The 13,096-nt window shown below is 60.3% G+C and overlaps 2 protein-coding genes across 2 annotated transcripts; both read right to left on the reverse strand.

Annotated features, from left to right (window-relative positions):
* Positions 1-329: 329 nt before the first annotated feature.
* FPGS (folylpolyglutamate synthase) lies at positions 330-5,167 on the reverse strand. Its single transcript, XM_065648486.1, has 15 exons — positions 5,065-5,167; positions 3,731-3,859; positions 3,573-3,626; positions 3,403-3,467; positions 3,213-3,327; positions 3,012-3,089; positions 2,685-2,746; positions 2,483-2,585; positions 2,325-2,402; positions 2,101-2,248; positions 1,923-2,021; positions 1,590-1,740; positions 1,419-1,494; positions 1,046-1,112; positions 330-970 (listed from the first exon to the last, which is right to left on the reverse strand). Exons 1-15 carry the CDS (start codon positions 5,152-5,154, stop codon positions 543-545), a joined length of 1,743 nt encoding a protein of 580 aa, XP_065504558.1. The 5' UTR covers positions 5,155-5,167; the 3' UTR covers positions 330-542.
* Positions 5,168-5,792: 625 nt separating this feature from the next.
* Positions 5,793-12,743, reverse strand: CDK9 (cyclin dependent kinase 9). The gene is made up of 7 exons (XM_065648625.1): positions 12,650-12,743; positions 12,034-12,115; positions 11,108-11,198; positions 9,269-9,435; positions 8,905-9,076; positions 8,680-8,828; positions 5,793-7,534 (listed from the first exon to the last, which is right to left on the reverse strand). Exons 1-7 carry the CDS (start codon positions 12,739-12,741, stop codon positions 7,169-7,171), a joined length of 1,119 nt encoding a protein of 372 aa, XP_065504697.1. The 5' UTR covers positions 12,742-12,743; the 3' UTR covers positions 5,793-7,168.
* Positions 12,744-13,096: the final 353 nt, after the last annotated feature.

Here is a 13,096-nt window from a genome sequence, read left to right on the forward strand (position 1 = left end):
CCCAGCATTTGGGGTGATCCTCATGCCCCTCCCGCATCCCTCCAAGAAGGCAGCGGGCACCACTGGGAGAGCAAGTGGTTTATTGGGGGGGGTACAGGGCTGCTGCCCCCACCACAGGGTGATGGGAGGAAACTGCCCCCCAGCTCCCTATCCAAGTTACAAACTCTTATTAATAATAATAATAATAAAAATCTCCCCTACGTTAAATTAGTCACACCCTGATTCCGACCCTCACCATGGCTTGAGGCTCCCACCTACCGCACCCCCCCCTCAAACTGCCCACCCCCCTGGGCACTGGGACCCCAGCACAGTCTGGGGCAGCCCCCCCAGGGCCCTCCCAAGGTGGGCTGGGGACCAGGAGCATCCCCCCCATGGCCAGTGTCCCCAGGCAGGGCACAGGCAAAAGGCACTGGAGTAAAAAGGGCCAAGCTGGGATCGGGTTGGGGGTCCCACATCCCCCCGCCCCAGCCGCCTCCGAGCATCATCGGCAGCAGAACCGGCACTTCAAGTGCAAAGAGGAGCAAAGCCCTAGCCCCTCGCATTTACTGGGAAAGTGTGGGGTCGAGCAGCTTCAGGACCCCCCCGACCAAGTGCAGGCTGCCGGTGACCAGGACATGGATGGCGGCCGCCTCCCGCAGCAGCACGGCCCCGCTGCTGGCGGCTGGGGGTTGGTGGGCGCCCGTGGCAGCGGGGGCTGCCAGCTGGGGGTCCCGGCCCTGCGCCACCCACCGCAGCGCCTGGGCCAGGCAGGGGAAGACGAGGGCTGGGGAATTGAGGGGTCGTGGGGCCGGGGGGACCAGGAGCAGGGTCCCTCGGGTGGGGGCTGGCTGCAGCAGCCCCCCTGCCCGCAGAGGGGCTGGGAGCCAGGGGTCCTGTCCCCCCTTCTCCTCCAGAAGCCGGGTCCATGTCTGCTGGTTGTCCAGGCAGCGGGTCAGGGCGTTCTCCAGCGTCACGTTGAAGTTTTGCTGGTCTGGGAGGGATGGGGATGGCGGTCAGGGATTAGGAGGGGTTGGGGATGGGGGCGGCTGGACTCCCCAGGACTCACCTGCGTTGCTGGCCATGGACACCTCTGTGAAGTTGGGGCAGAAGACGGCGTAGTCAAAGTGGCAGGGCTGCAGGGAGAAGGGGTTAACACCATGGGGAGCCTTGGGACCCTCCCAAAGGACTTCGGCTGTGATCAGTCCCACTCCACTGGGGTTACAGGGGTTTGGTCTGGGGGCAATCCGAGTCCCCCCTGCACCCAGGGCTGCGAGACCTTTGTGAGGGTTGGAGTACAACCAGGGACAGCAAGATGGACAGATGGACAGACAGACAGCACCTTGCAGCTCCCCACACCCACAGCAAAGCCAGTCCCAGCACAGGCAGAGAACCCAGGCGTCTGGGCGCAGAGAGCCCCCCATCGCCCTCCTAAACCTCACCAGCAGCAATTTGAGCAGTGCCGCCGTGTCCCGGTCCCCTGTGGCGTTGAAGAGCAGCACACGCACCTCGGAGCCGCTGTGGGGACAAAGGGCAGGTGGTCCATGCCCCATGGGGACCCCAAGCACCACCACCGCACCCCCCTGGGTGTCCCCATCGTGTCCCCCCCTTACTCGTGGGGCTTGTCCCTGTTGAGGGCAGCCTGGCGGAACCAGCGGACACAGGCCTGGATGCTGCTGGTGGTGTGGGCCCCGTCCAGGTACCACGTCACGGCACCGTGGGGCAGCACCTGGGTCCGGCCCAGCCACTCCGTGTCCCGCAGACCTGGGGAGGGGGCATAGGGCATGGCTGGGACCCCCATACCCCCCTGCCAGTACCGGGACCCCCACAGGGATCAAACACAGGCTGGGCTGTGCCCTCCGCCGCAGGTGGCACCAGCCCAGCATGGTCCCCCCAAGCCCTGCGACGTGGCAGGGTATGGGGGTCCCGGCGCGGCCGTACCACACCTTGGATCATGGCATCGGTGGGGCGAAAGGTGGGCGCCGGCGGCACCGGCCTCCCCACCAGCTCAGCGTCCAGAGGCACATCCTTCAGCTCCCCGACACCTGGGGGGACAGGCACCCTGCTAAGACGCTGGGGACAGCAGCGGTGTCCAACCCCCCATCCCCGTCTCCCCCGCCTTACCGCAGCAGCCGCGGCGCTGCAGCCACGTCCGCGCCAGCTGCAAGGCCAGGGCGGCGTTGGAGCGCTGGTGGGCACCCGCCAGCCCCAGCTCCAGCGCCTGGCCATCCCTCTCGAAGGCGTCCAGCTCCGGGCAGAGGTAGAGGGGACACTGCAGGGAGAGGAGGCTGAGCCCCCCGCCATGGGGTACCCTCCGTGTCACCCCCCTTCCCTGTCACTGCACTCACCTCCCGCTCCCGGGCTCGGTCCCTCAGCACCTCGAGCGGCCGCTCCGGCTGCGCCACAGTGAATGCCGGCACACCAGGCTGTGGAGGATGGGGGTGCTCAGGGGGATGGGGGAAGGCACCCCAAAACCGTGAGCAGGGGGAGGATTGGATCCGCCTACCTTAAAAATGCCCCCCTTCTGCCAGGCGATCTTCTCCATGGTGTCCCCCAGGATGCTGGTGTGGTCGATGCCCAGGGAGGAAACCCCACACACCACTGGTGCCCTGGGGATGCAGTGTGGCAGTGTCCCCGCTGTCCCCCCACCACAGGGACACCAGGCCCCAGCGGCCCTAGGGGACGGGCTCGGACCCCCCAGCTCCTACCTGATGATGTTGGTGCAGTCATAGGTGCCGCCGATACCAACCTCCACCACCGCCAGGTCCACCTGGGGACAGCGGAGCTGTCACAGGGCCACTGGCAGCACTCGTCCCCGCGGATTTGGGGACAAAGGTGGTGCCAGGTCCTTGTCACCGCCCCTCTTAACCTGTGGCTGAACACATGTTCCACTCATGGGGGGACCATCCACCCACCACAGTGTCCCTCAGGTCCAGCCTGATGGAAGCCAGTTCTGCCCCATGTCACCCCTCCTGCCCTGAGGTCCCTGCCAACCTGATTGTCCCCACTGCAAGCTGGTGGCCACCAACACCCACCTTCTCCTGCAGGAAAACGTGGAAGGCCATGATGGTGAGGAATCGGAAGTATGCCGGCATGCTGCTGCGTGCTGGGTCCTGCCAGGCAGAGCGGGCGTAAGGGGACAGCACAGGGTGTCCCCAACCGACACTGGGGCACATGGCGCTGGGGAGATGTCCCCGAGGAAGGGAGACCCCCCCGCGAGCACCCACCATCCCTACCTTGGTCTTCTCCAGGCGGTTGTAGACAAGCCAGAAGTACTTGCTGAAGAGCTCCTTGCTGATGGGCTGCCCGTTGATGCGGATCCGCTCGCGCACCTGGACAAGGTGAGGGGAGCTGAGGGGGCGGGGGGGGCACAGTCAAGCACAGCACCACCTTCCTCCCCCAACCCTCCTGACCCCCCCTGCCCACCTGTAAAAGCCTGTCTTTAGCCCGTAGCCACGGAGGATGCACTCGGTGAAGGCACATGCTGAGCCCTGGACAGAGAGCAGCATTAACCCCCGGCGCCAGGGCAGGAGCAAACAGAGCCAGAGATGCCGGTGGCCCCCCCTTGCCCCTGCGGCACTTCCCGACCGCCTCACCTTGCCCTTCGTCCCCGTGACGTGGATGATATTCAGTTGATCCAGGTCCTCGACCTGCCGGAGGTCAACCACCCCGTGAGACCCCCACGGCAGCCAGCGCCAAGCGTGGTGGCACCGCTGTCGGGGTGTGGGGACAGGGGCAGGGATTGCCCCCTCACCTTCAGCCCGCTCCTCTCCAAAAAGCCCCTCATGGCTTCCAGCTGGGCCTGGGGGTCGCTGCGCTGCCGCTTCACCTGCTCCAGGTAGCTGGCGTTGGTCTGCAGGGTGTTGAGGGTCCGGATGGCGTCCTGGTAAGATCCAGGGGAGGGGGTGAGGATGGCACCCATCCCCGCAGCCTCGGGGCTGCACTCACCACCATAGCCCCGGGGAACAGCCTGCTCCGTCCCATCACGCTCGATCCCCCCAGCGGTGCCCGCAGCCGGCAGCATCTCCTCCGCCATGGGCCCGCGGGGACACGCCGGCAGTGCCAGCGCCTGTTGTAGGGATGTCACACTGCCAGTGCCTGTTGCAGGGACGTCACGGGGACAGGCTACTTATCATCTGGGGGAGTCCGGCCCTCCCCGGGTGCCCCTTGGCCCCGCAGGGCGGGGACGGGGCAGCCCAGCACCCGGCACCCTCCCCTGCGCTAATGGGACAAGGTTAGTGGGTGTGAGCGGGCGGCGCTCCAGGGCTGGCACACCTGCCCCGCCACTGTTTAATTAATGGCGCAAACGAAGCAACGGAGCTGCACCTGCACGTGGTGCGCACCTGGCCGTGCAGCTGCCACGGGTCACCAGTGCCACCCAGACCCCCGGCGGGGGGACACAGGGCTGTCCCTGCAACGCTGTGTGCTGCAGTGGGGAGCTGGTGTGGGACAAGCCCGTGTCCCCTGTGTGGGGACATCCCATCCGAGCAGCTGCACCCCGTGTCCCCGCAGTAAGTGAGGAGCGCGGGGCAGGGACAGGGCAGCTCCCGCCTCCCTGGGGGCTCCGCACCGGCCCTCAGCCCCGGGACCGCCATCGGCCCCGCAACACCGGGCAGCCACGTGTGCCCGGGACGCCCCAACCTCCGCCGCGGCTGCCGGAGCGGCTCCCGCTGCAGGCCGGGGTCAGCCCGGGGATGGAGGTTTGCGGGGTGCCGGTCGGGCACCTGCTGTCCCCAGCAGGAAGGCGCCAAGACGCTGAGCAGCGGCTGGCGAGGCCCGGGGCTGCGGGAACGGGCAGTCCCGCCGGTGGCCGGGGGGCAGTCCCGCCGGTGGGCGGGGGGGCGCTCGGCGGCCCGCACCATTCCGGGCCCTCCCCGCTGTCCCGGCCCCGTGACCCCCCGCCCGCCCCGGAGCTCGCAGCCTTGCAGCTTGGGAAGAGGCCACCGGCGCTGGGCAGCCCCGGCCCCGCCGGCCGCCGCTGCCCTCCAGTGCCCGTCCCGGTGGGATGTCCCGGGCCCCAGCGCGCAGCCCGGCGGGGCGCAGCCCCCGCAGCCCCGGTGCGAGGTCCCGCTCCCGCCGCACCGGTACCTGGTAGTCCATGGCGGGGGCGCGGGCCGGCCGCGTGCTGAACCGGCGCCCGGCCGCGCGCAGCGCCGCGCGCAGCCCCCGCGCAACCATCCCGCCGAGCCGCGCGCCGTGCACGCGCGCCGCCGCCGCCGGGGGCGGGACCGCCCCGCCCACTCCCCCGCCGCCATCTTTGAAGCGGGCAGTTGCGCCGCCACGTCGCGCGGGGGCGCCATCTTTGCGAGGGGCAAGGGCGGCCAGGTGGGGACCCTTCGTGCCCGGGGAAAGCCCTGGGGAAGCCCCCGGCCCCCCACCGCGGGCGAGGTGGAGGGGCTGAGGGTGGCACCGAGCCCACCTCGGCTTGAGGTTCCTCAGCCTGGCAGAGCCAGGGCCCAGCTCTGCAGCCCCAGGCCTCCGCCTCACACAGGGGCACACGGGGCTGCTCTGGGGCACGGGGGGTCCCCGCAGACCTCCCACAGCGTCACCCTCACTCGGTGCCACTGGAGCAGCCCCTGACACCCGCTCTGCTCCTGCGTTAATGCACATCAGCGCTAACTGCGCTGAGCCTCCCTCCCACTAACAGCACTGGGAGCAGAGCTGGGGACCCCAGGGAGGGTGACAGTGCCTGAACCCCAACCTGCCTGTCCTCAGCACGCACAGAGGGGCCGTTTTACAGCACTCCAGCTGCTTTCTTTGTTTAGGCAAAAGATTAACACAAGATTAAAACCAGCTCTGTAGGACAGAATCATTTATTCACAACCGGCAAGAAGTCAACTGGCTTATTGCTTGCAACCAACTTAATTTTTTCCAAAGACACCAAGTAACTCCCAACCGGACGCTGTTTCAGAGCCCAACACCAAGAGAGATTTACCTGGTACACATCGTTTATCATCCTCACTTTCTGTCCTGAGAACAGCCCTGCTCACCACAGCTTCCTCCTGAGACCTTATGCTACTGACGTGGCTTTTGCCATTAGTCTAGTTAATGGACAACCTATGAAATGCCAGGGGTTATCACCCACTGCATTTCATACGCATTATTTGTTTGAAAGAAACTGAGAAGACGGCCAGCTGCAGCTGACAGCCATGGAAGACACAGAGTTCAGCGAGCGGCTGACGGCAGCGGATTGAAGCAGCACTTGCTCTGCACGAGTCTGTCCTGACAAGCCCCGGCAGATGTGTGCCCACCATCGCAGCACCCTGGGGTGCTTGCTGCACCTGGGGAAGGCAGCGATCTTGCTCTAGACTCGTGCAAAGAGCTCCAGGACAGAGGAGGGGGCGTGTGAGTGGGTAAAGAGTCATCCCACCCCAGGCTGAGGCCAGAACTCGCAGCTCCTGTCTACATCCCAACTCCTGCCCGAGCCGGCACTGCGGGGGAAGCGCGCAGCAGGCTGAGTGTGTCCAACAAGACTCCTAATTCCAGTTTGCAACAAAGGCAGTGTGAACGCTGTGTGCCGCTGCAGAGACCAATGATTCCCACTGCAAATCCTGGCTCTATGGAGCCATCAGCTCTGCCAGGCACCCCTCTCGTTTGCCCAGTAAGCTCCGTTCTGGGCTAAAGCTCAAATTCCAGTGAGTTAGTCATGCTGTCTAGAGCAACTCTGCCTTCCCCAGGACACCTCCGCATTGCTCAGAGGCACCTGCCTCATCCTACGTCAACGCTTCAGTGTTCAAAGGATGCACCGTGCAGGAGCTGTGACCAATTGAGAGAGCTGAGACAGCTCCCAGCACGGCCCAGTTTAGTCCAGGGCAGCTAATCCCAGTCCTGCTGGTCAGAGCACCACTTGCCAAAAGCTCCAACACCAACAGAGCCATCTTCTCCATCACCAGGTCCATAACGATCGATCCACAAGATTAATGTCACCAATACAGACTGCGCAGAGGGAACACAGGCTCTGTGCCAAAGCTGCAGGGAAACAACCCCAGGCGCACAGGCGTCACCTCCCTGGTTCCACAGCTCCGCAGGGGCTGAGCTGCTGCATGAGGAGGTGGCAGAGCTCAGTTAAAGCCAGCAGGCACTTCACCTTGAAGAAAAGTCCCTTCCCAGACAGAAAGACCCCACCAGGACATCCCCACTTAATGCAACCTGAAGAGTAGCCCAGGCGGGGCCCCGCTGAGGAAGCCCCCCCTCAAAACACCCTGTCGAATTCAGTCTGGTTGGTGGCGGTCGGGTTCCTGCCCTGGTTCGTGGGCTGCTGGGGCATGTGCCCGCCCCTCCTGCGTGGTGGCGCCAGGTACTCGAACATGGACTGGTTGTGGGTGGACAGCATGTTTTTGAGGTCCGAGGGCATGGGGTCCGACCAGAAGAAGTCGTGGTTCAGTGCGTCGTCACTGTCGATCCGCTGGGCGGGATCCAGCACCAGCAGCTTGTCAATGAGGTCAAGCGCATAAGGGTCCTTGACGTAGGCTTTCAGGCGATCCTTCACCTTGCGCTTCTGGCCCTTGGGGAGATCCAGCTTCTGGTACAGCTCGTATTTATCCACGTTCGGCCAAACCTGGGAAGGGACAGGAAAGGAGGGTTGGGAAGAAATAGTTAAGGAGAGAACAACCCATTTGTAATGCTAACACCTTCAGGCAAACCAGGGCGAGGTCTGCTGAGAGAACAATACTATTTTATAAACTCCAAGTTGGCAGACCTTGTTCCCACAGTGTAAAGGAGGCACTAAAGCCTGGAGACACGTGGACAAGTCAGGACAGAGTCCTCCTGGTGTAGGAACAGTACACAGGATGCTCTGGGATTTCTGGTTCTCCCAAAAAAAGAGCTACTAGAGACCACGGCTCAGGCCAGCTACAATATCCAGAATGTAAAGTGAGAAAACTTGTAACAACTTGGATGTATGTGGCACCTTCTATCCTTAGAAAGCAAAGCCTGCTGCAATCACCAGCACTTACCTCAACTCTGATCTAGCAGAGACCACAGCAGGTATTTAGCTACAAAAAAACCCACCTTGAATGTATGTGCCAAAGGCATCAGGTGTCTGCAGCTGCCTGCACAACTGTCTGCCTGTCACACCCTCGACTGCAGCCCTGGCCAAGGGATCCCTCAGCTCGATCCCCCACAAGAGGGCAGGACAAGATGCCGTTAAAGAAGGAGTTGAGAAAGGGCTGGGCGCTGGCACCAGGGCCCAGCTGATGCCACAAATCACAAGCCAGAATTAAAGTGGCTTTTCAAGGTGACCAGCACAAAGAGACAAACCTCTCAACACAAAACAAAACAAAGTGGAAATTCAGAGGGTGTTTACCTGAGAGACAACCCCCAAACACAGGCTAGAACAGATTCCTACACGTAATGTTCTGTTCTTTCATACCCGGAGCAGCCAGCATCCTCTCTGTGCTCAAAAACAAGGACACGGCTCACCCCTCTGGAAGGTCTGGGAGGCCTAATTCACCCTCTTTTCCTTTGGAGGCTGAACACAAGTAACACAACAGCTGTAGTTTACACAGAGCAGCAAGGAAAGCGCAGCATCCCACTGTGCGCTCGGCTCCCAGGAGGCAAACAGAGTTTACAGGAGGAGCTTCCCCAGCGTCCCTGCCCACAGCAGACACTCTCCAGCGCCCGGAACATGCAGCAGCCAGCGCCCAGGGCAGAGGAGAGGCCCAGACCCTGCCCACACCACCGCTGTGCAGCTCCTGCCCTCACCTCCGGTGTGATGGATCCGCAGAGCTGGCTGATGAGGGTGAGCTGGTGCTGCTCTGTGTTGCCCTGCATGATGGGGCTGCGGGTCCACATCTCTGCCATGATGCAGCCTGCACCCCAGAGGTCAATGGGGGGACCGTAGTCCCGCTCCCCTAAACGGAGACGCTGTGTTAGTCACCCGGGGGAAGGAGAAGGGCAGAGAAGCCAGCGGAGCCCTGCGCCTCCTACCTAGGAGCAGCTCTGGCGGCCGATACCACAGAGTCACCACCCGGTTGGTGTAGCGGTTAGGTTGGCTGTTCTTCGCCAGGCTGAAAGCTCGAGCCAGCCCAAAGTCCGCAAGCTTCAGGACTCCATCCCGTGTGATCAGGACATTTGCAGCTTTCATGTCTCGATGCAAGATCTGTACAAGGACACAAACATTGAAAGGTTAAGCCATTAAGGTACCTTCCTTCGGTGCCTGGTGCTGGCAGGGCACTCAGACTCTGGAGGTGAAGGAGAAGAAAGGATTTCCCTCCAGCCTGTGCAAGGACACCCGCTCCTTGGAAAGCCACTGAGAGCAGGGTGACCACAGAGCACAGATCTGGCCCATTACCTTGTTCCTGTGGATGTAGTAAAGCCCATTCAACAGCATTTGCATGACTTTCTTGATCTCCGAGAGCGTGAACTTGACGTGGGCATTGCTGAGAAGTCCAGCCAGGTCGTGCTCACAGAAGTCAAACACGAGGTAGATGCTGCCCTTGCAGCGGTTGTACGGAGAGGCTACGGGAGAGGAAAGGAGGGACCATCAGTGAGGAACCCCGAACTCCATTCCAGCTCCCCCTGAGCTCCAGTCACCCTGCTGTTCATGCAACGCTCACTAGACAAAACCTTGGGGCACATGAACAGAGAGAACCAGAGACAGCCCGCGGGCTGCAAGATCCTTCGTAAAGAGGCACTAAGACAACACAACTGGCAAAAGAAGAACAGGGGATGAGGATTGGAGTAGTGAAGGTCATCAGACAGGCAAAGAAAGGGCAAGAAAATCTTTGAAAGCTTCATTTTGTGTTGCTCAGCGCACATAGCGGCTGTGGGGTTTCCAGCCTGTGCGCTGTGGCTGGTAGGTGCACACGCCGCGAGCTGCCAGCCAAGCATTATCACCTATTGCACCAGCAATAGAGAGGGCACCGCAAAGACAGCCCCAGGGAAAATGAATCTGTCCAATAAAACATTAGAAAGTGAAGTTTTCTGCAGCCTCAAACAGCACCTACGAAAAGGGGCTGATCTGGGTCAACTGATTTAAAACTCTAATTGCAATTTAAAGTCAATAACAGGAAACCTCAAATGAAGCAATCTATTTCAATCTCATTCCTAGAGCACACATGCAAAACATTATTAAAAAAAAAAGGCTGATTCTCATCAGCTGTAATCAGCAAAACCTGCTGATCAGCAACTTCAACCGCAAAATGACAGCTAAGCTCAGCCCCACAGAAACACGCCGCTCTCCTTTCCAATGTAAAAAGAGAAAAGTGTCAAGTTTGAGGACAGTAATGAAACATTCCTACTTTACTGGAACCTGAGGTCAAGGTGGGTTTGGATGAATACTGGAATTCAAACAAAACACAAACAATCAACATGTCTACAAAAATATTTACCTTAGGCATGCCAGACACACAGTCATCACAATTTGTTTAATCACACAATGAATTAAAAATTAACTTGCTGTTGGTATTTGTACTTGTCCCTGTTCAGACAATAATCTACACACACTGGATTACTGGAATAACTTCAAGTTCCCGGTCGTAGGCCAGAGGTTTCTACCAGTTCAGTGACGGGAATTTTTGAAAAAACATCACCAGATCCCTGCCACTTTCATTTTTATTTAACGGCAATGACTAACTAGAGAATGGCAGGCTTTAATACCAGCTGTCACTCTTAAAAGTGTTTTTCCGGTACAAATCTAGATAAGAAAATTATTATATAAAAACTAGCAAATGTTTTAAACCATTTTCCATGGAAATGGAGCCAGCTTGGGTGCACTGAGTGTGCCAGTCACGCAGTGGAGGAACCGAGGAGGTAGAGGAGCAGCTCAGAGATTACTGTCACCCACAGAAAGAGACACCGAGTGAGTCCCCAGCTGCAGCTGTGGCATCAGCTCAGAGCTGCCACGAACTGTCATAAGCTCCAGCTCCTGACGAGGAACTGGCTGCATGCAGCCGCGAGATCAGCGCCAGGCCCAGAACCCTCTGCTTCAAAATCTCTCCAGCGCTGGTTTATTTAAACCCTCTCAAATAGGAATTTTCCAACACGGGCAGGATTCACCACCACAGCACAGGCTTATCTCAGCAGGACCGAGAACAGCTTTTTCCCACCACAAAACACCAGCCTGCTCAGTGGCAAAGGAGGGTGGAAAAAAAGCCAAGAGCCAGCGCAAAGGGAGAGCCCCACAAGCTACCTTTGGTCCTGCAGATTTCTATGAGGTTCACCACGTTCTCATGTTTGAGCAGCTGGAGGATTTTAATCTCTCGCAAGGCTGTGATGGGGAACTGCAAAGGAGAAAGAGAGGACAGGGATGAGGGGTGCAGGAGACCAGGCCAGCCCTGCCTAGAGAACAGGACAGAGGTGACCACAACCTCAAGCAGCACTGTGACAAGTCACTGAAGGCCAATCAGAGCTTTAAAATATAACACCAACATCAGGACTGTCAAAATTTATTTGCCATCAGGCCACCATTGGTAGAGGATTCTGCCACAAGACAGAGGTGTTTGCGTGGTACTAAGACGGGCACACAGACACCCCTCCCTCCTCTTCCCTCCTTGTACGTTCATAACAACACAGCACAGCCCGGCTCGAACTGCAGAGCAGACTCCCTGGCTGCTGCCCGTGCTGTTTAAGCTGTTAACTCTCTCTCCAGTTTGACCCATCTCTGCACACCCCTGAGCCTTTCACACACTATCCAGTTCTTCCACAAACGACAGCCAGTGTGGAGCCCTGCACTAGTGGTGACGGGGTTTTGCACAGGAGTAGGAACACGTGAAGAGCGTCACCTCCCAGACCCGTCCTGTGCAGCCCAGGCACCACACAACTACTGCACCACACTGCTGCCACGGTCCCTTTGCAGCAGAGAAGGTGATGACAGGCCATGCACTTTATCAGGGCAACCACAAGCCCCAACATTAACACAGCAGCAGGAGAGGAAAAAGGCCACAGGGCTGGGATCCTGACCACACCCTTACAGGTTCAATATCTGGTACTTCATAGCAGTAAACATTGATAAACTGAGTGAAAATGCATCTTTGCTGCCCCAAAGATTGGCTTTCACCTGTGAACCCCCCGATTCAGGCCTTCCCAAACACAACCCAGCCACGCTCCCGCACTTACCCCCTCTTTCTCATTTTCCATCAACACTTTCTTCAGTGCTACTTTCTTGCCTGTCTGACGATGTTTGGCTTTGAAAACTTCCCTGTAAAAGCAGAAAGAAATCCATGAGTGGCACAAGGAAGAACGGAAGGAGCCAGATGCTCCCGACCAGGGATAAGACCAAACAAGACACACCAGAGCACCATCCAGACAGTTCTGTGCTGAACCACTAACTGGCCCAGCCACAACCCTTTCGACCAAAAGCCCTCAGGACTAGCTAAGCCAACCCAGAGCCCAGACCTCACACACCCCCAGGACCATTTAAGGCAAAGTTGCGCGTTTTGGGCAAACGTGCAGGTCCCCGCCCTGTCCGTCTCCAGGGTAACTCTCTCCTCCGCGAGGACCTGGTCCAGAGCGGGGCCTCGGGGTGGGAAAAAGAGGGCTCAGGGAACAGGATGGTTCCCAGGGGCCGGAGGGTGACTGGGGAAAGGCCACCCGAGCAGGGGGCACCGAGGCCGGGGGCGGGCGGGCCGCGGGGCTGAGCGGACCGAGGCCGGAGTAGGCCGGAGAGGGCCGGGGAGGGCTGGGAAGGGCCGGGGACGGACGCGGACCGGTTCTGGGACAGCGAGACACTCACCCGAAGGTGCCCTGCCCGATCTTGGCGAGCTTCTCGTACTTGGAGACCTCGTCACAGAACGGACACTCCACCATGTCGTACTGCTTGGCCATGGCGGCCGTTGCTACAGCACCGCGTCACGCCCCTTCCGTCGCGTGCCACGCCCCTTCCGACACGCGCCACCGCAAGGGCTCCTGGGACTTGTAGTCCGGCGGCGGCCATGTTGTCAGCGCCTGTCCCCTCTCCCGGGGTGCTCGGCCGGGCCGGTCGTGCCGCTGTCCCCGCACCCTCCGCCGCTTCGCCCCGTCCCAGGGAGCGCCCATGTCCCTGTGCGTGCCCCGGCGTCCGCCAGGGAGCAGCCCCGTGTCCCCCCCCGCTGTCACCCGTGTGACATGGCTCAGGGCACTGAGCAACCCCCGCGGTGGTGGCCTAAACTCATGTCACCGTGTTCCAAGCATGCTCGAACCC

This window comes from Caloenas nicobarica, chromosome 19 (assembly GCF_036013445.1).
Source record: "Caloenas nicobarica isolate bCalNic1 chromosome 19, bCalNic1.hap1, whole genome shotgun sequence".
NCBI lineage: Eukaryota > Metazoa > Chordata > Aves > Columbiformes > Columbidae > Caloenas > Caloenas nicobarica.